The sequence below is a fragment of the Pseudonaja textilis genome, chromosome 10 (genome assembly GCF_049901715.1).
Source record: "Pseudonaja textilis isolate UNSWEBS1 chromosome 10, rPseTex1.2, whole genome shotgun sequence".
NCBI lineage: Eukaryota > Metazoa > Chordata > Lepidosauria > Squamata > Elapidae > Pseudonaja > Pseudonaja textilis.
In genome coordinates this window covers 2,484,013-2,506,212 of record NC_141999.1, presented here as the reverse complement: position 1 = coordinate 2,506,212, position 22,200 = coordinate 2,484,013, and the positions used below count along the sequence as shown (strand labels likewise).

The following is a 22,200-nucleotide window of genomic DNA, read 5'->3' as shown; positions in this document are numbered from 1 at the left end:
GGTCTTTTAAAAACTTCTCCAAGGATTCCCCATGGACGCTGCAAGTATCGCTTTCCCGTGTGAATTAAAGTGCTTCAGTGAGAAGGAGTGCGGTCTGACAGAGGGGGTGGGGGAATTCACTCAAGCCTTGGAGAAATTTAAAGGAGCTGCTTCCAAAATGCTTGTTTGTTAAGTGTGCTCTGTGTGTGTGTGTGTGTGTATGAGAAAGAAAGAAAGAAAGAAAGAAAGAAAGAAAGAAAGAAAGAAAGAAAGAAAGAAAGAAAGAAAGAGGAAGGTAGAGAAAGAAAGAAAAGAATAGGAAGAGAGAGAGAGATAAAACTCTGTGCTATTATTTTTAATTGTTCCATTATTTATCATGTGTTAATATTTTACACTGTCCCTACACCTAGAGTGACTTTTCTGCCTTTCTTCTGCCCAGGGCTACCACATATTTTTCAGGGTTTACATGCATTCAATGTCAATAGTCCAGAGCATAAAATACACATGTATTTAACAAGAGTTGAAAGGGACCTTGGAGGTCTTCTAGTCCAACCCGCAGCTGAGGCAAGAAAACTGAGGATGCCAAACTCTTGAGTAGAAATCCTGGGAAAGGTGTCAGAATGATACTTAGAAGGGACCTTGGGGTGAACCCTATACTATTTCAGACAAATGGCTGTCCAGTCTTTTCTTAAAAACTTCCAGTGATTGAGCACCCAGAACTTCTGGGGACAGGCAGTTCCACTGGTTAATTGTTCTCACTGTCAGGAAGTTTCTCCTTAGTTTTAGGTTGCTTCTCTCTGTTCAGTTTCCATCCATTGCTTTTTCTTTGCATTCTGCTTCTTTGGAAAATACATTGTCCCCCTTTCTTTGTGGCAGCCCCTTAAAATCCTGTTGCCTATCACACTCTTGGGCAAAGCATGTGAGCTATTTCCTCCTTTCAGTGGTCCATGAAAGTACATCTATAGTATGCAGATAATAAAGTCAGAAAAGGTGAACAACATTTTTACAGAACTATAGATAAGTTGAGGCTGGTGGGACAAGGAATGGCTGGGAGGGGAGGGGTGAGGCACCCCTTAATGTGAGTGACATTGAGTTGGCCACGCCCACCCAGTCACATGACCACCAAGCACGCCCACCCAGTCACATGACCACCAAGCACGCCCACCCAGTCACATGACCGCTAAGCCACACCCACCCAGTCACATGACCACTAAGCCATGTCTACCAAATAAGCCACGCCCACAGAACCAGTAGTAAAAAAATTTGAATTCCACCTCTGGGCAGCATGTCTTGCTGGGATAAACAGGGTACCTCTATGTAGGACAACCAGGAAGGCTTTGTGTAAAAGATTTAATGAACAGAAATTTGAACTCCGTACTTAGTTCAATGTTGGGTTAAGGCTCCAGACCAGCAACTGAGAGACTGGGAGCTCTAGTGCCACCTTAGGCACAAAGTCAGCTGGGTGGCTTTAGGCCAGTCCTTCCCTTTCAGCTCTGGGAAGGGTCAAAGGCATGGGTCAAACCTCTTGAAAAAAATCTGCTAAGGAAACTGTGGGGACTTGTCCTGGCAATTGCCAGAGTCAGCGTTGACTAAGACGTACAAAAAAAAATTGAGTGAGAGACTCACATACATTAAAAGGTTTCCAGTAATCTCAGAAGGTTGCAACAAGCATAATGTGTCATTAACCCATTATAATTGTTAATTGATGAGATACTTGTAACCTGTCCCACATGTAACCAGTATTTGCATAAGCAACCTGTCTTTCCCTGCCTTCTCCTCCCTTTCTTCAGCCTCCCAATTTAAATCCAGATCAGTCTAGCCATTCTGTGTATCTGATGAGGTGGCTGCAGTTCACAAATGCCTTTTTAATAAAGCTTGTTTATCAGAAAAGACGCAAGCAATTTCCTCTAGGAAGCTATTGAAAATGCTCAGATGGAAAGTTTTGAGATTCAAGTGTTCTTTTGAAACTTCAACATCCAGAGCAATTATATGTTTGAAGCAAAGAAAAGATTTTACACTATATACTTCTAAAACTCTCCAATCTGTTTGTAACCTTTAATTGTGTGAAATTGAAAGGCATAGGGCAGCATTTATTAAACCAAGGTAACTTAAATGGTTTACTGTACAGAATGCCATCACCCATGACTCACACGGGAATAAAATGTGGGACGTTGTAGGTGCTTCAGTGTTTCCATGTTACTGCTGCTACATCCCTGCTGTTGCAATGCTGCCACAGTCAGCTGTGATCATACAATCCTCATTTCCGACAAACTTTGACAATTTCTCAGTGGTCAATGGGGAAACCAGCAGGAAATCAGAAGTTGCTTCCCATTGCACTATTCCTTTGCCCGCTGGTACTCATTTTTCCTCTCTGTTTAATTAAGGAACAATCTCTGAAAGGATGACCTAATAGGGTACAGATTGTCTAGTGAGGTGGAAATGGATTCAGGGCAATTTCTACTTTCAGAAGTTAGAACAAGACAACTAAGACAACTTTCACTATACTAGCTAGGCACAAGGGAAGTTGCAGGAGAGCAGTACCATTGAAACACAGAAACTTTGGCACCAATCAGAGGTGGTATTCAGCAGGTTCTGACCAGTTCTGGAGAACCAGTAGTGGAAATTTTGAGTAGTTCGGAGAACCGGCAAAGACTATCTCTGGCTGGAGATTTTACAGTATCCTTCCCCTGCCACACTCACCAAGCCACGCCCACAGAACCGGTAGTAAAAATTTTTTACTACAACCACTGGTACCAATTAATGATGCTCAATAATTCTAAGACTATTCTTGTTTGTGCATCTCAAGCTCACGCGAAAGGGAGGAAAAAGGCAATTAGAAAGGTATGTTTTTGTTCCTTTCCTATCAGCAACTTCTACCACAAACTAATTCAGTCTAAAATAAATGCTGTTAAAAAAATTAAAACCCTTGTATTAAACTGTAGCCCACTTTTTCTGCTATGTTGAGATGGGGAAATGAGAAGAGAAGACTTTTAACAGACAGCAACAAAGAGATCTAGCTCAATACATTGCAAAATTTAGCAAAGGAGAGAAATTCTGGTCCCACCACTCAGCCAGTTTGACTAATGACAAGACGTAGAGCAGGCAAGACTAGCTGCAAAGTGTGGAAACAGCTAAGACTAGATTCAGCTACAGCCTGATGAACTTCAGAATTATGTAGCATGAGGAGGGATTAGTTAAAGGGGAACTTGGAATGCAAATTAATCTCTTCAGTACTCTTGAAGGTGACAAAAGCTTATTTAGGCACAGAATCAAGGAGGTTTATGCACTGAAAATAAAACAGATAAAGTAGAAATGTGTTAGTAAATACAGAAAGGTCAGAATAATTTTGAACAACTGAAACATATTGGAAGCAGAATATCAGCAAAGAAGTTGCTTGATCTCTTAGAAAATAATGGATTAAAACACCTGTCTGAAGAGGTGGGGTCAATTTATTTTCTAAAGCACCAGAAGGCAAGGCAAGAAGCAATGAATGGAAACTAATCAAGGAGAGAAGCAACTTGGAATCAAGGAGAAACTTGCTGACTGTGAGGACAATTAACCAGTTGAACAGCTTGCCTTCAGAAGTTATAGCAGCTTCATTACTGGAGGTTTTTAAGATGGACAGCCACCTATCTTAAAAGGTATAATGTCTTTGGAAACTCCTGTAATATCTCTACAGGAGACTCTTGGGATACAGCCTTTGCAGAGATCTCTGTCTTCTTCTGTAACTTCTTCTTGGTCAGCCATGGCAGCAAAACGCAACTTCCGGAGCTAAGACTTTGCTAAGGTTGCTTTGTTTGTTCTGAAGAGAGCCTGAGAATCTGAATGGCTCAAGGATAGCCTTCTGGAAAGATTTGCTCTATATTTAATATTGCTCTAAAAAGGAGGAGTGGAACAGCAGCACAGGTGAATTGCAAGGATAAGAGATGCTTGGTGTGCTTGCTGGAAGAACATAAAACTAGGAGAACTGAAGTCTATCCCGGGGTGGACCTCAAAAATTTCAGCAAAGGGTTCTCTGCTCGGTTGCTGGGTGGGCGTGGCCATGGTGAGTATGGCCTAGTCAGTGGGGGGGAGGGCGTTTTTGCCCTCCCCAGGCTCTGGAGGCTTTCTCGAGCCTCCAGGAGGGAAAAATGGCCTCCCCAGGCTCCGGAGGCTCTCTGGAAGCCAGAAATGGACCCATTTCCGGCCTTCCCAAATTTCTGGGAGGCCTGTTTTTTGCCTTCCTCAAAATGGGCTGAGTGGGGACTTCTGGGCAGGGTGGGGTGGGCAGGGCCAGCCAGGAGTGAGATTTGGAGGTTCTCCGAACTGCACAGAATCTTAGCTAGGAGCCATCCTGAACCACCGTGAACCCCAAGCAGCCCATCCCTGGTCTATCCCCATTTTATGTAGTCACTTTTCTCATTCTTCTTTCATAATATCAATGACATTTGCATTTGTGATGCCATTTCCTGCTCTTTCTCCATTTAGAAAGATAAGACACTTTTGAGTTTGACATTGTTTGCTTTTCTTAGGCAGATCAATCAGAATTCCTGGTCTGGACTTCTGGCTGACGTTGCGGCAATATTGGATGTGAGGAGCAGGTCTCTGCGCTCCCACACTGAGTTCTCCCTGTCGGTGGACTCCAAAAAGAGCTAAACCACCTTGTAGGGGTGGTGAAGAAAAGAGGGGTGCCCTGCAGTTCAGGGAGAGGAGCAAATCTCCTGCTGGACTTAGGGCTTCTTCCCCCTCCTTTGACGAGAAGAGGCAGCCATGAAGCTGGGACAGCCGAGGCAATAAAGAAATGTGCAGGAGTGGTGTAGATGAACAGTGATTGGAGCTGGGTGAGAAGATTCCTTTTTATTTAGACCCTAATTTTAAAGAGAAAGAGGAAAATCCAGGAAAAGAGATGCTTAGAACTATTTTTTAAAACAGCAAACTTCCATAGAGAGAAAAATCCTAGACCCGAAAGAAAGGAACTAAGGGGAGAAAAGCTAAAAACCTTTTATAACATAGAAAGTTGGACTTTTAAATTGGCCAGGTGTTGTTCTGGAAAGGCATTATGAAATCCTGGACTATCTACTTGAATCTACTTTAATAGTTGACTTTGCTTCCATAAATTGAACTAAATTTGGATTAATTAATTGAATTAAATTTGGATTAATTAAATCTATAAAACTTGAAACAATGCTGAAACCTAAGCTGAGTGTGCCATCTACTGGTGAATGAAATATACCAGACCCCCTACAAGTTTAGAAAAACCTTTTGATGAGAGAAATAAACAACATTCATCTGGAGGATTGTGGTGATACTTACTGTTCTATAACTAGTTACTTTATGATTACTGGAGACTATTATGAGAATAAGGAAGACTGTTAAATAAAGCAAAGTGATTTTTGACTTGCAGAAGCTTCCTGGACTACTTAAATGGAATTGATTAATAATCCTGAGATATAAAGGACTATGATTATTGAACTTTCTGAGGAGTAACATTGGACTGGAATATATGGTTTTTGGCCTTGAGTAAGAGCGGGACTTAATAAATTAAGACAAGATGCTCCATCAGGGAGAAAGGAGTAATGCAAGGCATATATGGGAAAGTAGAAAATATGCTACAACTGATGATGAATGAGGATCAAAGAGTCCAGGAAAGAGAGGAGATAGTAGAAAGAATGGAAGAAAAGACAGAACGGACAAACCAGCAAACAAAGCAAAAAGATGGGAAGGAGAAGATGATAAAGATAATAATGACTGATGAAATAAACCAAGAGAAAAGCACTTTAAGAGATTTAAAAATGGAATAGGATAACCTGGAAGATATCTTTGAAAGGGAGATAGGGGCTTGGATAGCTAATTTTTCTAACATAATGATGGCCTAAAAAGAGTATTATAAGGTATGTTTAAATAATAGGAAGACTGGTACTTGAATGGTGTATCGTGACTTTGAACAACCAAATAATGAAGGGCTATGCCTTATATAAACATGTGTATTAATATTAGGATTAGCAATGATGACCTGATTAGAAGTTAGAATAGAGATAGAATTAAGAAATAGAGAGAATATTAGCAGATATAATTTTTTAAATAATATAAGTTATAATTTGATGGAAGAGATTAGAGGGTGAAAGATGGTATTGCCATGTATGCTTATAAAATCATTGGCATTAAAATAGAATATTGAAATATTGAATAACTACTTTTTAAAAAACCATGTATGTTAATACTAGGATTATATAAGTTTATTAATATAACAACTATTATGATTATCATTATTGATGTTTGTATCAAAATGAATTATACCCAGGAGCCACACTGTTCATGTATTGATATTGATGTATATTTAAAAATAAAAATCTAAAAAATCATTTAAAAAAAGAATTCCTGGTCCGTATTTGATGATGACCAAAATAGCAGTTTCCCCTTCAGCGGATATGTTCACACAGAGGCTACTCTCACATTAAGTGGGATGCTGCACTGGGGTGGGGCCTTGAACTCAGTTGCCTTCTCTGTGATTTCCAGGTGTTTCACTAGGTGTTGTGGGCAACTCACATAACAGCCAGAGCACACAAGAGTGTGCCACTGAAAATTAGCAGCAAAATAGTTAATTGATGGCAGTTCTTGTTGAGCCATCTGGGAAGAGGACTCTGAGAATTAAGGAAGGAAATGGTAATAATCCGTTTTCCTGCCCTCAATTTCTCAAACAAAACAAAGAGCTAGAAAACTCTCATCCCATCCACACCCCTTGAAATTTCAGACACTCTTTTAGGAATGTCACTGAAAAACCTTCTAGAGCTCCAGAAAATCCAGAAGTTGAATTGAGGTCTACAATTCCAGCACAGCAGGTGACTCTAAAGGAGGTCTATTAATTCTGTTTAGATGATTAGTGTCTATAGTAAAGGAATATTAGTTAGAAATAGGGCATTTATCTTCAAGAATGGAGAACAAAGCAGAAAGTTGTCCATTCTGTGATATTGAAGTAAAATAGGGTAGATGAAAAGAAACTATCCCACAGTAGGTTGTCAGCCTCCCAAGTAGACCAGACAGGAAACTTGACCAGATGAGCTAATCCTAGTTTATTGTATGGCTATATTAATGGAATCTTGCAAGTCTGAAATTACAAATCTCTCGCTGTTGCTTTTTACTTTCTGATAACTTTGGGCAAGTCCTTTCTAAGTTTCTTTCTCTGCCTGTTGTTCACTTGTGGGCTCCCTCCTTTTAAATGGTAATTCCTTTGGTAGCATCTCCTCCCCTTATTTCTCCAGGTCACTCCCACACACCACTACATAGGCACAAACCCAGGACAATCAACAACTATGCTTGTATCTGCCTATCCAAGACATATTTCCTGTGCTGCAATGCACTCTACATCGGGCTACCCTTGGAGAGCATTTGGAAGCTTCAGCTGGTGCAGATTGTGGAGGCAAGGGCAGTTCTTGAACTCCCTAGGGTGGCCCATTTTATGCCACTGCTCCACGAGTTTGCACCATCTGCTGCTCTGCTTCTGGGTGCAGTTCAGAGTTTAAAGATCTTCACAGTGTGGGTCCAGGCTACCCTCTGAGACTGATCCACTTCAGCCACCCCAGCTGAGAAGGCATGTGGTGGGCCATGTTGGTCAAGGAATCACAGCTGGTGGGGTCCAGGCTCTTGCCCTTTGCCTGTGAGGTGAGATTGGGTCCCATTCTTCTGCAGGAGCCTGAAGACCCGGCTCTGCCAGGTGTCTTGTGGCCCTGATGGGGAAACATCACCTAGAAGGTGGTTGAATGAAGAGGCAATCCCACCTCCCCCCCCCCCACATCCTGTTCTCTCCCTCCCTATTGATTTTGGTTTTATTCTTTTAAAGATATTTGTGGGAGCTTCATCACTGGAGGCTTTCAAGAAGAGGTTGGACTGCCATTTGTCAGAAATGATGTAGGGGACAACTCATAAAACATTCCTATCCCTGTTTTAGTAGTTGCCATAAAAAGGGTGGGGGGAATCAAGAAGAGTAGTGCAGCAGTTTGAAAGTGGAAGTACATTCCAACTCTTATCTTTAAAAGATTGTAACTGAAATACCAGAGCTTTTGCCCGTGAATATGAATTGGAGAACGTGAATGGACACTCAGCCCGTGAACATGCTCAATTGGTTTATGAGACACCCAGGGAGTAGGGGGGAAACAGGATCACAGGTGACTGTAAATTATGTGTGCCAGAGTTGGCTTCAGAGTTGGCTAGAATGTCGCCTCTAATGAATCCTTTGAAGTTTTTTCAAGTTTTGCTCGAGAATCATGAATTAATTAGGGTGCTTGCTGGAATCCTGACAGTAGGGTCTCCTGCTTGGGCAAGGGGTTGGACTAAGTGACCTACAATGTCCCTTCCAACTCTGTTAATCCAATTTAATATTCATTTGTTAGGATTTCAATATTTTAATTTAACTGTTTATTTTATTTTAACCATTTGAGGGTTCATCTTTATCACGTTTTCTTTTCTTCTGGAACTGCAATCTCAGTTTAGCCCTGACTGGAATTGCTAGGGTGGCCATAACAGTCTGTAATTGTCTTTCAGGAGGAATCTTTGAATATGCTGATGGCCCAAATGCCCAGGTAATGAATGCTGAGGAACAAGCATTCCGATTCTCAGCCAACATCATCAACAGGAATAGAACTTTATTACCCAACACAACGTTAACCTATGATATCCAGAGGATACACTTCCACGATAGCTTTGAAGCCACTAAGAAAGGTGAGTGTGGAAGATCAATTTTCTTCCTCTGCTTTTGAGGTTTTGTCCGATGAAGGATGTTATGTAAGCGATCTGGTAAAAGACAATCCTTTTGGGGTCCAGAGTCCATGGGAGCTGAGAGTTCATGAAAGCCACAGATTGACTGTCAATCCCACATGGGGAATGGAGGAAAGGAAAGTCAGTGATGAAGAGATCAGTTGGGAAATGTATTTCATAGGTGGAGGGCAGCAGAGACTGGAAAGATGGCAGGTGAGATAGCTGTGAGTCAGGGTGCCAAATACTTCAAGTGCCAAAGGGGACAAGGAGGGTAAAAGTTTGGAGAGAAAAACACACCAGGGGTGAAGTCAGAAAACCAAGGAGCTAAACTGCAGGTTGTTTGGGTTTTTTCAACTCTTCAGCAGCTGAGCAGCTGCTTGGTTGTCCCTGATTGCTACTTTCCTTGCATTGATTTTGCATTAAAGTCAGATCAGTGCCCCACAGAGAGCACACTGTGCACAGAGAAGTCAAGGAAACGATGTGTGGAAATCCCTTTCCTTGGCTCCAATACCTGGAAAATGTTGTAGAACCCTTTGTGGAATCTTTTTATTATTATTATGTTGTACCTAAATTTACCTGATTCTTTTTGTTGAAGAATTTTAAACATTCATTATCATTCCACTTAGAGGCTATACTAATGAAATGTGGTGCGTAAATAAGATTAATCCTTTTTTTAAAAAAAAACCTCTTCTTTGTGTTAATGTTTAATGTTCCTCTGCTTAATAGAATTCTTTACTGGCCAAGCGTGATTGGACACACAAGGAATTTGTCTTGGTGCAAATGTTCTCAGTGTACATAAAATAAAAGATACATTTGTCAAGAGTCAAGTCATCAGGTACAACACTTAATGATAGCCATAGGGTACAGTAAGCGATCAAATCATACTAGGAAACAGTCAATATAAATCGTAAGGATACAAGCAACAAAGTTACAGTCATACTGTCACAAGTGGGAGGGGATGGGCAATAAGGAGTGATGAGAAGATTAATAGTAATAGTAGTGCAGACTTTGTAAATAGTTGAACAGTGTTGAGGGAATTATTTGTTTAGCAGAGTCATGGCTTTCGGGGGAAAAACTGTCCTTGTGTCTAGTTGTTCTGGTGTGCAGGGCTCTATAGCGTCGTTTTGAGGAAAGGAGTTGAAACAGTTTATGTCTGGGATGCGAGAGGTCTGTAAATATTGTGTAAATATTATGTAAAGCTTGTGAATAAGATTATGATGACAGCTTCCTTTGCACAAGAACTGCAACCCACTCTCTGTATGTGTATTATGCATGAGCACGTCTGTGTTCACACACTTCCAGAGTGGATGAAGAGTGCAAATAGCCTCTTCATCCAAATTCAAGATGGGAGCCAATATTTGCCTTTTTAAAATAGAATTTATTAAAACTTTTAAGGAAAAGATAGAAAACTAATAGAAATTAGTATAAAGTGAGACAAAGAGAAAAAGAAAAAGAGATCAATGAAAGAACTAAAAGTGCAAAAAAACAAAACAAAGTAGCTTCTGGTTTTCTTTACAACAGTTATAAGTAGAATTATAAATTTACCTCCTGCTTTACGGTTAATTTTTCTTATCATCTCATTTTTTTCTATAATCTATTCTGTCTAATAATCAAAGGCATAAATGTTTTTTCTTTTCTGTTGCATGCAAAAAATCTACAAAGATGCCTTGTCACCATTGTATTTTCTCTATTCAAAGAAACCTCAAAAGTTTCATCATCTTTAGATTAACAGACTTGGAAGGAACCTTATAAGTCATCTAGTCCAGAGGTGGTTTTCAGCAGGTTCTGTCCAGTTCTGGAGAACTGATAGTGGAAATTTTGAGTAGTTCGGAGAACCAGCAAATCCCACCTCTGACTGGCCCCGCTAACATCTCTTCTCTGCCTCCCATTGAGTCCCAGCTGATTGGCTGGGTCTTCTTTGGTTGCCCTGCACAGGATAACGGGGTTGGAAAGCAGGTGAGTGAGGTGGGAATGTGATTTTGCAGTATCCTTCCCCTGGAGTGGGGTGGGGATGGTGATTTTACAGTATCCCTGCCATGTCCATCAAGCCACGCCCACAGAACCGATAGTAATTTTTTTTGAATCCCACCACTGATCTTGTCCAACCCCCCACTCAAATAGGAGACCCTACACCATTTCTAACAAATGGCATTCCAATCTCTTCTGGAAATCCTCCAGTGATGAAGCTCCCACAACTTCTGTAGGCAACTTCTGTTCCATTGGTTGATCGTTCTCACTGTCAGAAAATTTCTCCTTATTTCTAGGTTGAATCTCTCCTTGATCAGTTTCCATCCACTATTCCTCATCTGGCCTTCAGGTGCTTTGGAGAATAGCTTGACCCCTTCCTCCTCCCTGTGGCAGTCCCTCAAATATTGGAACACTGTTATCATGTCTCCCCTGGTCTTTTTCTTCACTAGACTAGCCAAGCCCAGTTCCTGTAACTGTTCTTCATATGTTTTAGTTTCCAGTCCCCTAATCATCCTGGTTGCTCTTCTCTGCACTTTTTCTAGAGTCTCAACATCTTTTTTTATAGTGTGGTGACCAAAACTGGATACGGTACTCTAGGTGTGGTCTTACTAAGGCTTTATAGAATGGTATCAGTACCTCATGTGATCTTGATTGTATCCCTCTGTTAATGCAGTTTAGGATTGTATTGGCTTTTTTGGCTGCCGTGGCACACTGCTAGCTCATATTTAACTGGTTGTCTACTAAGACCCCAAGACCCCTCTCACAGTTACTACTATTAAGCTTAGTTTCACCCTGTCTATATGTGTACTTTTGGTTTTTCTTGCATAAGTGTAAAACTTTACTTTTCTGCATGTTGAATTTCATTTTGTTAGATAGCGCCCAGTGTTAAAGTCTGTCAAGATCCATCTGGATCTTGAGCCTATCTTCTAGGGTATTGGGTATTCCTGCCAGCTTAGTATCATCTGCAAATTTGCTAAGTTCCCCTTCTATTCCCTCATCTAAGACATTTATGAAGATATTGAAGAGTACTGGGCCTAAGACGGAACCTTGTGGCACCCCACTACTTACTTCCCTCCATATAGTACCATTAAGGACTACTTGTTGTCAGTTTGTCAGCCAGATCTTCCTGGGTATTGATGTTAGGCTGAGTGGTCTGTAGTTTTCTGGGTCTGTTTTTTTTTTCCTTTTTTGAAGATGGGAACTACATCAGCTCTTTTCCAGTCCTCTGGTAGTTCCCTGGTGCTCCAGGATTTTTGAAAAATGTGGTGTACTGATTCTGAGATGACACCTGCCAGCTTCTTTAGAACTGGGATATAATCTGTCAGGTCCTGGTGATTTGTATTCATCAAGATCAGACAGGTGTTCCCCTTACTATTTTTTTTGCTTATTTTAACGTTTGTTTCTAGTCTGTCTTTAAGAATTATGTTTTTGGTAGGTTTGGCTATAGTTTCTTTTTGCGTGAAGACTGATGCAAAGAATGAGTTAAGAAGTTCTGCTTTCTCTCTGTTGCCTGTTACTTCCTTGCCATCTTCCCTCTTTAGTGGACTGTTTCCTTGATATTTATATGTTGGAAGAAACTTTTTTTAAATTATCTTTGACTTTTGTTGCAAATCTTTGTTCATTCTGAGCCTTTGATTTCCTGATTTTGTCTTTGCAAATTCTGGCTATCTGCTGATATTCTGCCTTTGTTGTGTGTCCCCCTTTCCATTTTTTTTGTACTTGTCCTTTTTGTCTTTCAATTTATCATAGAAATCTTTGTGCAGCCATGCTGGTTTCTTCTTGGATTTCTTCTTTTTCTTTCTCAGTGGTATTGTGCTAGTCTGGGCTTTTATGATCGTACTTTTCAGAGTTTCCTAAGCTTCTTGAGTTGTTTTCCCCTTTAGGACTTTCATCCAAGGAATCTTTCCCAAGTTCTCTCTAGGTTTATTAAAATCAGCTCTTTTAAAATCTAAAACTCTGGTATTGTTATGTTCTATTGCTTGGGTTTGCATTATGTTGAATTCTAACATGACATGGTCACTGTCACCCGAGGTTCCTGCAATTTCAACTCCCTCTATCACTTCTTCTCTGTTTGTAAGAATTAAGTCCAACCAGCTCCCAAAACAATCGTAGTCAGGGATGGGATCCGACCGGTATAACTACCGGTTCTGTTGCTCTGCGTTGCGTGCGCGAATTGCGTGAGTGCAATTTACGACCTGCTGAGCTACCCAGGCAGCTGAGCAGCGCTGCGTGTAAGTGCGCAGCAGTTGAAAAAGCCCTTTTTTCCTGCTTTTTCAAATGCAGCTGTGTCACACAAAGCAGCTGCAGTTGAAAACACAGGAAATAAAGGTCAGGTAAGAGCCTGGGCGGGCAGGCAGGCCAAAACAACAGCAGACATAGAACCAATTCTATGTATGCTCTCTGTTTGCTGCTTTTCATAGCAACTGGTTTTACAGAAGTGGACAGAACCGGTAGAATCCCACCCCTGATAGTAGTCCAGGGTGAAGAACATTATGAAGTGAAGAAAATCCTAGATTCTAGGTTACATAGGGGTTGATTACAATATCTGATCCACTGGAAGATGTACTCTTTGTCTGAGGCCACTTGGGTAAAAAGCTGGGATGTAAAAGCAGATAGATTGGTAAAGCAGTTTCATGAAAAATTTCCTGATAAGCCAAAGGGGCACCCTGGGGGGGAGAGGTGGTTAGTTTGTGTTGATTTCTAACCTTCTGTCACTTATTTCAGGGTGTTATCATCACTTGAGGGGAGGGAGCCTATCAGCCCGGGATCCATCTTGATTCAGATTTAGGGCTGCCACAGTGGGGGACAGGCAAGCTGTGGGAATGGGAGAGTAGACAAAGGGAGGATAGCCACAACAACATTCTTTCACCAGAGCTCAAGGTCAAGTCGCTGGAGTTTAGTGGGGAGTGACTGAACTTGGCGGGAGTTCAGAATTGAGGTGGATTGGAGAGTGTGACTTGGGAGTCATAAAATGGGGCAGGGTATGAGTTTTAGTGTGGAAGAGGGAAAACACAGGAATTCAGATTTGGGTTTTTCCCTAGATGTGCCGACATGACTTCTCTAATAAATTCTTACTTGGATGGACTTTGTCTCTGAGTTTTGATTTGGAGTGGAGAGTTTAGTTGGAACATTGACACCCGGGCTTTCAAACTCAAGGCCCAGTGGCTGGATCTGGCCATGGGGTACTTAGATCTGGCTGCCCTAGAAACAGCAAAGGACCAGCCCACAGGGCCGTTTCCAGTGAAAATGGACCTTGGGAAGGCTGTGTGCAGGCCTCCTTGAGCTCCCTGGCCTGCCTAAACCAGCCGTTTGCCATGAAATGGCCTGGGAACCTGCAACCCGTGCTTTGCCATGCCTAAAACGGAGTTTGGAAGTGGTGTGAACGTTCGGGCCACCACAAGCTTCCCTGATATGGGTGACATCGATCTGGCCATGCTAATCCTGGTCTGGCCCCCTGAGATCAAACACAACCCTAATGCGGCCCTAAATGAAATCGAGTTTGACACCCCTGGTGTCAAATAAATGACTAAATTGGATTTTTCTGCTTCATCTTTGAACTTGGATTTGATAGTGCGATCCTGTATTTTGATATTTTTGTTAACATCTTTTTTCCTACTAATGCATTGAATGCTTTTAATTTACCTATTAAATTTTCAAGTTTCTTTAAAGAATCTTCCAAAATCATGATCAAGTCATTTGCAACAACTTATAGGTATCTTTTAAAATCTTTATTCCCACAATCCTCTCATTCTTTTATTTGTCTATTCAGTATTTCAAGAACTAGAATAAACAGAAGAGGAGACAATGGATGGCCTTGTCTTATTCCTTTTTGTATCTTTCAGTTTTGTTACAACTCCATTAACAGTGATTTGTGATTTCTGTGAAGTGTAAATCGATCTCACTTGTTTTATAAAAATTCCCTCAAAAGTTCATGTCTTTCAATATCTTGAACAAGGAAGCCCAAGTGAAATAGTCGAAAGCCTTCTCTGTATCCAAGATCAACACAGTTTGCTTTTCATTATGTTGTTCCACATATTGTTCCTTCATGGTCTTTTAGATAAAAACTCACATTGATCCTCATGAATACATTCTTGTAAAATTATTTTCAATCTTTCACGGTGAATATCTTGTAGTGGTTGTTCAGTAGTGGTATCATTCTACAATTTCTTGTTAAAAGTTGGATCTTATACGTCTTTAGGTATTAGTGCAATTTTAGCTTCTTGCTAACCTTCTGGCATCTTTTCTCTTTATAAGATAGAATTCATCATGTTTTGTAGAGGTTATAAAAGGTCATCCTCAGAGCATTTATAGTAAACCTCTGATAGTCTTGTCTTTCCTGATTTTTTAATAGCTTCAGAAATTTCCCTTATTGTTATAGATCCATTTATAAGTTGTCTTTGTTCTTCTATAATCCTTGGTAAATTTTGTTTCTTTAGATAATGTATTTTCTCTGTGTATTTTATGCAAATTAAAATAATATTGATAAAATATTTTTATATGGCTACATTGTACATTAATGCTATATATCCCTCTTATCATTTCAACATCATTCTCTTTTCTTTTTCTTTTCATGATTTAAGTGAGTTACTTCCTTGGTTTATTTGCAAATTCAATTTTATTGCTTTGCATAATTTATTTTTCTTTCCATTTCTCTTACTATTAACATAGATAATGGTCATTGTAATAGCTTAATCTATTGAGAAATACTAATCTTGTCTAGGAATTTATTTAATTCTTTTTTTCATCCAAAGGAGTTTTTATTTTCTCTTTATGCTTTTTGAGTTCACTATTATATTATATAAAATAACCTGATAAAAGCTTTGCTTTGCCTAAATTATCTTTAAAAAATATTTTAATTTACATTCCTCCACTTTGTGCTTTGTGTAACAACATTTCATTCAATCTCTATCTGAAGGAACTGGATTTCTTTTTATAAACCAAATCTACAGGATTAAAAGTCTTTGGTGGTATCTCTACTGTAGAAACATTAGTAAACATGTTATTTGAAAAGACAATGTTATTTGAAAATTCCAGTCTGGCTATCGACTATTGAAGCATTTTCTTATCCTATAATATACAAAAAGGAACAAAGAGTTAGATATGGTGAAATATTGAATGAAAAGGGTGAACTTAAATCTATACAAAAACTAGAGGAACAAGGTATAAAGATGAATTGGTTTTCATATGTGCAAAAACATTCAAGGTATGATAAAGATTCTAAAACAGAAGGTTTCTATGATAAACTGACTGACTTAGATAAGATTTTGACAGGTACTGATGAAAAGGTGATTAAAAAATTGTATGGATATTTATTAGAAATTAAACTAGAAGAAAAACAAGTTAAAGAAACTATGATTGCTTGGGGGAAGAATTTTGGATATGGGATTGATCTTGAGAAATGGCAAAAATTGTGGTCTCAAAATTATAAAATGACAATGTCAACAGCATATAAAGAAAATTCGTATAAGATGTTTTATAGGTGGCACTTTCCCCCGACAAGAATTAGCAAGAATGTTCAAGAATAAATCCGAAAAATGTTGGAAATGCCATCAGATACCTGGCTCATATTACCATATGTGGTGGACTTGTGTGGATGCTAAAAAATACTGGACTAAAATCCACACGTGGTTGGAAAAAATGACAAAAAAGCATTTAGATTTGAAACCAGAAATATTTTTATTGGGAATTTTACCTGAAATATATAGTAAAGACTTGAAATACCTGATTGTAAATGTATTAACAGCAGCTAGGATTGTATTTGCTAAAAACTGGAAAAATGAGAAAATACCATCACAGGAGGAAATCATTAAGAAAATATTGGGATGTGCTGAAATGAGTAGATTGGCATTTGAAATTAGAGAACAAGAGGATAAACAATTTTATAAAATTTGGGATCTATTCTATCAATGGTTAGACAATAAAATATAGTAACAAAATATGAAGACTTTTTGAAAATAATAAATATATAAAGATGTATTCTTTTCTAATTATATCTACAAAATGATTCTAGGATAGATCTGGGATGAGCATATGAATTGTCATAAAACAAATTAAGTAAAATTTTGGAAAACATGAATGAATAAAAGTATAGTGAAATGATTGATTAATAATGATATTAATGTATCTAATATATTGATTCAAAATACGAGATTATATACAATGTAATTATAATTGAAGACTATGAAATGGAAGCACAAAACAATTTGTAAACCAATCAGCACACTGTATGTACATATATGGAAGATGATTTGATGTTTTTATGTTTTGTTTGTTTATGTTTGTTTTAAAAACCAATACAAAATTTTAAAAAAAGATTTTGACAGTTAAATGGGAGTTATTTTCAAAGACTGTTTTTAGTGAAACTGCTTTAGACTAAATTGTACTAAATTAAATTAAATTATGCAAAAAAGCTGGGTCTTCATGGAAATGCTTTTTGTTTTTTGTCAAAGAGTGCAGACAATTATAAGAATAAAACCACAATATAAGCCAGACTATGGTGTTAATTGTAACTATGGAGATGTGGATTGTGATATTGATTGCAACTTTGAAGTACCCTTGAAGATAAAAGTATTAAAGGCAAAAGAAGACCTCCCCTAAATGGGAGGGAAGATAAAAAGAAAAAGGGAGAAGATTGATTTTACCTTTTCATTTCAATGAGATTTTTTTTCGTAATGGCAACTACTTGAAAAACTACAAGGATGAATGGGAGGAGCGGGTTGTTAGAGCAATGTGCAGGAAGGAATTACACCAGAATTTCTGCAGACATTATTTGAGAAAATGAGAAATACCGTAATTAGAAGCATGTGATAACAAACTGACAGTTTTTTGGGGGTAAAGAATGGCTGAAAGACTCATAAAGATGAAAGAGGAAATAAAACAAGAAATTAATAAGATGGAAAGCTCTGTACAACAAACCTTTGGTGAGATAAAACAAACTAATGACAAAGGAAATTGTACTGAGTAAGATAGACACCATAGGCTGAAATTGGAAAGACAGAGAATTTGGCTCCCCTGGAATTGAAAATGAGGGAATTTTTCTTGAGACTTAGATGCTTCTGATGAAAATATTAGATAAAAGCATTTTTTTTTTAATTGGGAAGTAGGATACAGAGGCAGTAATAGATGATGTTTATAGAATAAATTCAAGGTTTGAAAGAACAGGAAATGTTCAAAGGGAATTTTTGCTACAATTTGTCATTTCTCTTCCCCATTTCCATACTATCTTTATTTTCATTTGTATTTTAGATTATGAAATTTAATAAAAAATAAAAAACAAAAGGAAGATGACAAGGGATCAGATTTTGCAACAGGATTTTAATATAAGATTAAAAATTCATAATACAGATACAATTGTTCTTAAAGGGATTCCTATCAGAATCGTAGTGTGATTGTTATGTTTAAACAGCAAAGGTTTAGATTGAATTCTCTCCAGATGATGAGATAATTATATTCAAGGAAGAATTGAAGGAGATTCAAATGCAGCACTCAGAGGAGACTACACAAAAAATTCATCAGAGAAAGAAACTGAAAGGGATGATGCTGTTACTGGTACTGGTTTTTTTAAAATGGCTTGATTATGGATTACAAATGTTCTAACATGAATATAAATGGAGCTAATTTTTGCCATTTCTCTAGATCAATCCCATATCCAAAATTAATCACCTTTTCATCAGTACCTGTCAAAATTTTATCTAAGTCAGTCAGTTTATCATAGAAACCTTCTGTTTTAGAATCTTTATCATACCTTGAATGTATTTGCACATATGAAAACCAATTCATCTTTATACCTTGTTCCTCTAGTTTTTGTATAGATTTAAGTTCACCCTTTTCATTCAATATTTCACCATATCTAACTCTTTGTTCCTTTTTGTATATTATAGGATAAGAAAATGCTTCAATAGTTGATAGCCAGACTGGAATTTTCAAATAACATTGTCTTTTCAAATAACATGTTTACTAATGTTTCTACAGTAGAGATATCACCAAAGACTTTTAATCCTGTAAATTTGGTTTATAAAAAGAAATCCAGTTCCTTCAAATAGAGATTGAATGAAATGTTGTTACACAAAGCAGTAGTGGAGGAATGTAAATTAAAATATTTGTTAAAAATAATTTAGGCAAAGCAAAGCTTTTATCAGGTTATTTTATATAGTATAATAGTGAACAAAGCTTTTATCAGGTTGTTTTATATAATATAATGAACTATAGCCAGCCTGGAATTTTCAAATAACATTGTCTTTTAATCTTCTCCTAGTTTAACCACAGAGACTCCCGGATATAATGTCTTCTAAAGTACCCCTGTGTTTTAGTTCCTTTATACCATAAAAAAACATGCCACCCCAACAACAGGTCATGTCCTTCTAATGTCAACAATCTAGTATTTCTTAATGTTATCCATTCCTTAATCCACATCAGATTTGTAGCTTGGTAATACAACTCCCAATTAAGCAAACCAAATCCTCCTCTTATTCTAGCATCTTGAAAAAGTTTTAACTTTATTCTTGCTTTCTTACCTTGCCATATATATTTCAACACAATTTTATTTAAATCTTTTCCAAGGCTAATTGGAATTGTTTGAAACAAATATAAAATTGTGGATAATATATTCATCTTGATCGTTGATATTCTCCCTATTAATGACAGTAGTAGATTTTCCCATTTCGCCAAATCTAGTGCTATCTGCTGTTTAAGTTTGATATAATTATTCTCTTTTACTGTACTGCATCTTGCTGTCAAGTATATCCCCAAGTACTTGATCTTATTTGTGACCTGAATTTTCAGTAGGTCTGCCAATTCTTCCTTTTGTCTTGATAACATATTCTTTGTCATGATCTTTGTCTTATCTTTATTTATTTTCAAACCAGCCACCTTTCCATATGTCTCTATCTTTTCTATCAATTTTGATGCTGTTTCTAGTGGGTCTTCTAAGATAAAAACCAGATCATCTGCAAATGCTTGCAACTTAAATTTTTCCTTTTTAATTTTCATCCCTTTTATATTTTTTTCATCTCTAATATTTCTGTTTAGCACTTACAAAGTTAACACAAACAACAGAGGTGATAGTGGGTACCCTTGTCTTGTTCCTTTTCTTATATCGATAGATTCTGTCAGTTCTCCCTCTATCATTACCTTTGCCATCTGCTTATGATATATAGCTTCTATTGCTTGAATAAATTTTCTAGCAAAGCCCATCTGTTCCAGCAGTAATAACATGAATCGCCAATTCACATTATCAAATGCCTTCTGTGTATCTAGAAATATCAAAGCCATTTGTTTTTCAGGATGTGCCTCGTAATATTCCAAAGTGTCCAAGATTACTCTCATATTGTCTTTGATTTGTCTCTTTGGCAGAAATCCATTTTGGTCAGGATGGATAAAATTATTTAAATATTTTTAAGTCTTTCTGCCAATATTGAAGAAAAGATTTTATAATCTGCGTTTAGTAGGGAGATTGGTCTATAGTTCTTGATTTGTAATGGATCGGTCTCCTCTTCTGGAGCAAGTGTGATATAAGCTTCTGACTATGATTTAGGTATCCTCTTCTTTAACATAACTTCATTCATAACTTCTAGCAATGGAAAATTCAATGATTCTTGTAATGTTTTGTAAAATTCTGCCGGAAGTCCATCTGGGTCTGGTGCCTTTCCATTATTTTGTTTCTTAAGTGCTTCAGTTAAGTCCATTGTTATATTGCTTTCTAACATTGTTTCAATCTCTTTAGGGTAAATTAGCATTCTGTAAATACTATTTAACTCTTTCCTCATCAATATTCTCTTGTGTGTATAGTTTCCCATAATAATTTCGAATAATTTCCTTCTTCTCTTTACTACCATGGCAAACTTGGCCTTGATCATCTATTAATTGCAATATTTTCCTTGATTCTTTCTCCTTTCTCAATTTATATGCTAACCGTCTACCTGGTTTATTTGCATCTTCAAAATAGTTCTATTTGGCACCTCTAATTTTTTGTGCTCATTCTTCTTTTTCTATTAGACCCATTTTATGTTTGGTTATATCCATTTTTAACTTAATATCCTTTCTCTGTGGCATTTTCTGTTGCTCTTTTTCAAGTCCTTTATACTCATCTTCTAATGCCTTAGAGGCTAATCTTTTCATGGTATTTCTTTTCCTTGTATAGTCTATTATCAAGCCTCTAACACATGCCTTCATTGTATCCCATACATTCTGGATTGATGTATCTTCTTTTTTGTTTTCTCCAAAGAAAAAGGCCAGTTCTTTCTCCATCCACTGTGTGGAGTCTTTTCCCTTTAAAATAGTATTATTCAACGTCCATCTAGATCTTCTTCTTTGTTCTTTCCATTTAATTGCCATTGTGATCTGCCCAAGTACTTGTTTCAATATTTATTTCTTGAATATTAGTTAACAATTCTGTTGACATCCATATGATATTATTTCTGGGCCATGATAAGTGTCTATTTGAGTAGAAGGTGTACTGTTTAGTTTTAGCATTTCTTTCTCTCCATGTATCTTTTAAGTTTATTTCATCTGCCATTTTAAAAAAAGATTTAGGGAGAGTCTTTCTATTTTGCTTTATTGTTTTCTGTGTTGTGTAGTCCAGTTTATTGTCTACAATTCCATTAAAATCTCCCATCATAACTATATTAACATAGTCCAGTTCAACTATTTTCATATGTAATTTTTTATAGAATTCTTCTTGTTTGTTATTCGGGGCATAGATTGCAATCAGGAGTGTTTTCATATTATTGTCCATTATTTCCACCATTAATATTCTTCCATCGTCATCAGTATAAATCAATTTAGCTGAAATGGTCTCTTTAATATATAAAACTACTCCTCTTTTCTTACATTGTGTCAGTGAAGTGAAAATTTTCCCTAATTTTGGCTGTATTAACAATTGTTCATATTGTTTTTTAATATGTACTTCTTGTAGGCAGATTATATCAAATTTTAATTTCTCTAATTTATGAAAGATTTTCCTTCTTTTAATGGCTGAGTTAAGTCCATTTATATTAATTGTAATCAATTCTTTCTCTTCCATGGTTATATTTTGTAATTAGCTTTGACAGCTCTCTTCGATCTTGGTTCACATTGTTCTTTGGCTTCCTCCTTTCCACCTACTGCACCTTCCTCTTTTTCAGTCATCATTTGGGAGTCCTCTTGGAATTCAATTAGTGAAATTTCTTTTTCTGCCTCTTCCTCCCCTCTGAAAAATTCTGTGTAAAATGATTCAGCTTTCTCAATTGAATCAATTCTATATCTCTGTTCTTGCCATGTGAACATTAAACCTTCTGGAATCAGCCATCTATAATTCACCTCTTTTTAAAGTAACAATTTGGTCAAGAATCGGTATTCTCTTCTCATCTCTCTCACTCTTCTGAGTACTTGTTTCAAGACCACAATCTCCTTATCTTTGTATTTCAATGTTTTCTCTCTTGCCACTTGCAATATTTGTGTTTTAATGGCTTTCTTTGTAAATCTGATGTGAACTTCTCTTGGTAAATGATTTCTCATCGCATATCTTGTGAAGACTCAATAAACCCC

General features: G+C 37.5%; 1 protein-coding gene across 1 annotated transcript in view; it reads left to right on the top strand.

The window, feature by feature from the left end:
• The window catches only part of GRIK3 (glutamate ionotropic receptor kainate type subunit 3), a 239,526-nt gene that overhangs the window by 125,748 nt on the left and 91,578 nt on the right, over positions 1–22,200 (top strand). The window contains exon 2 of the mRNA XM_026702721.2: positions 8,497–8,673. Within this exon, the coding sequence (XP_026558506.2) occupies positions 8,497–8,673 (177 nt within the window). The remainder of the gene's footprint in view (positions 1–8,496; positions 8,674–22,200) is intronic.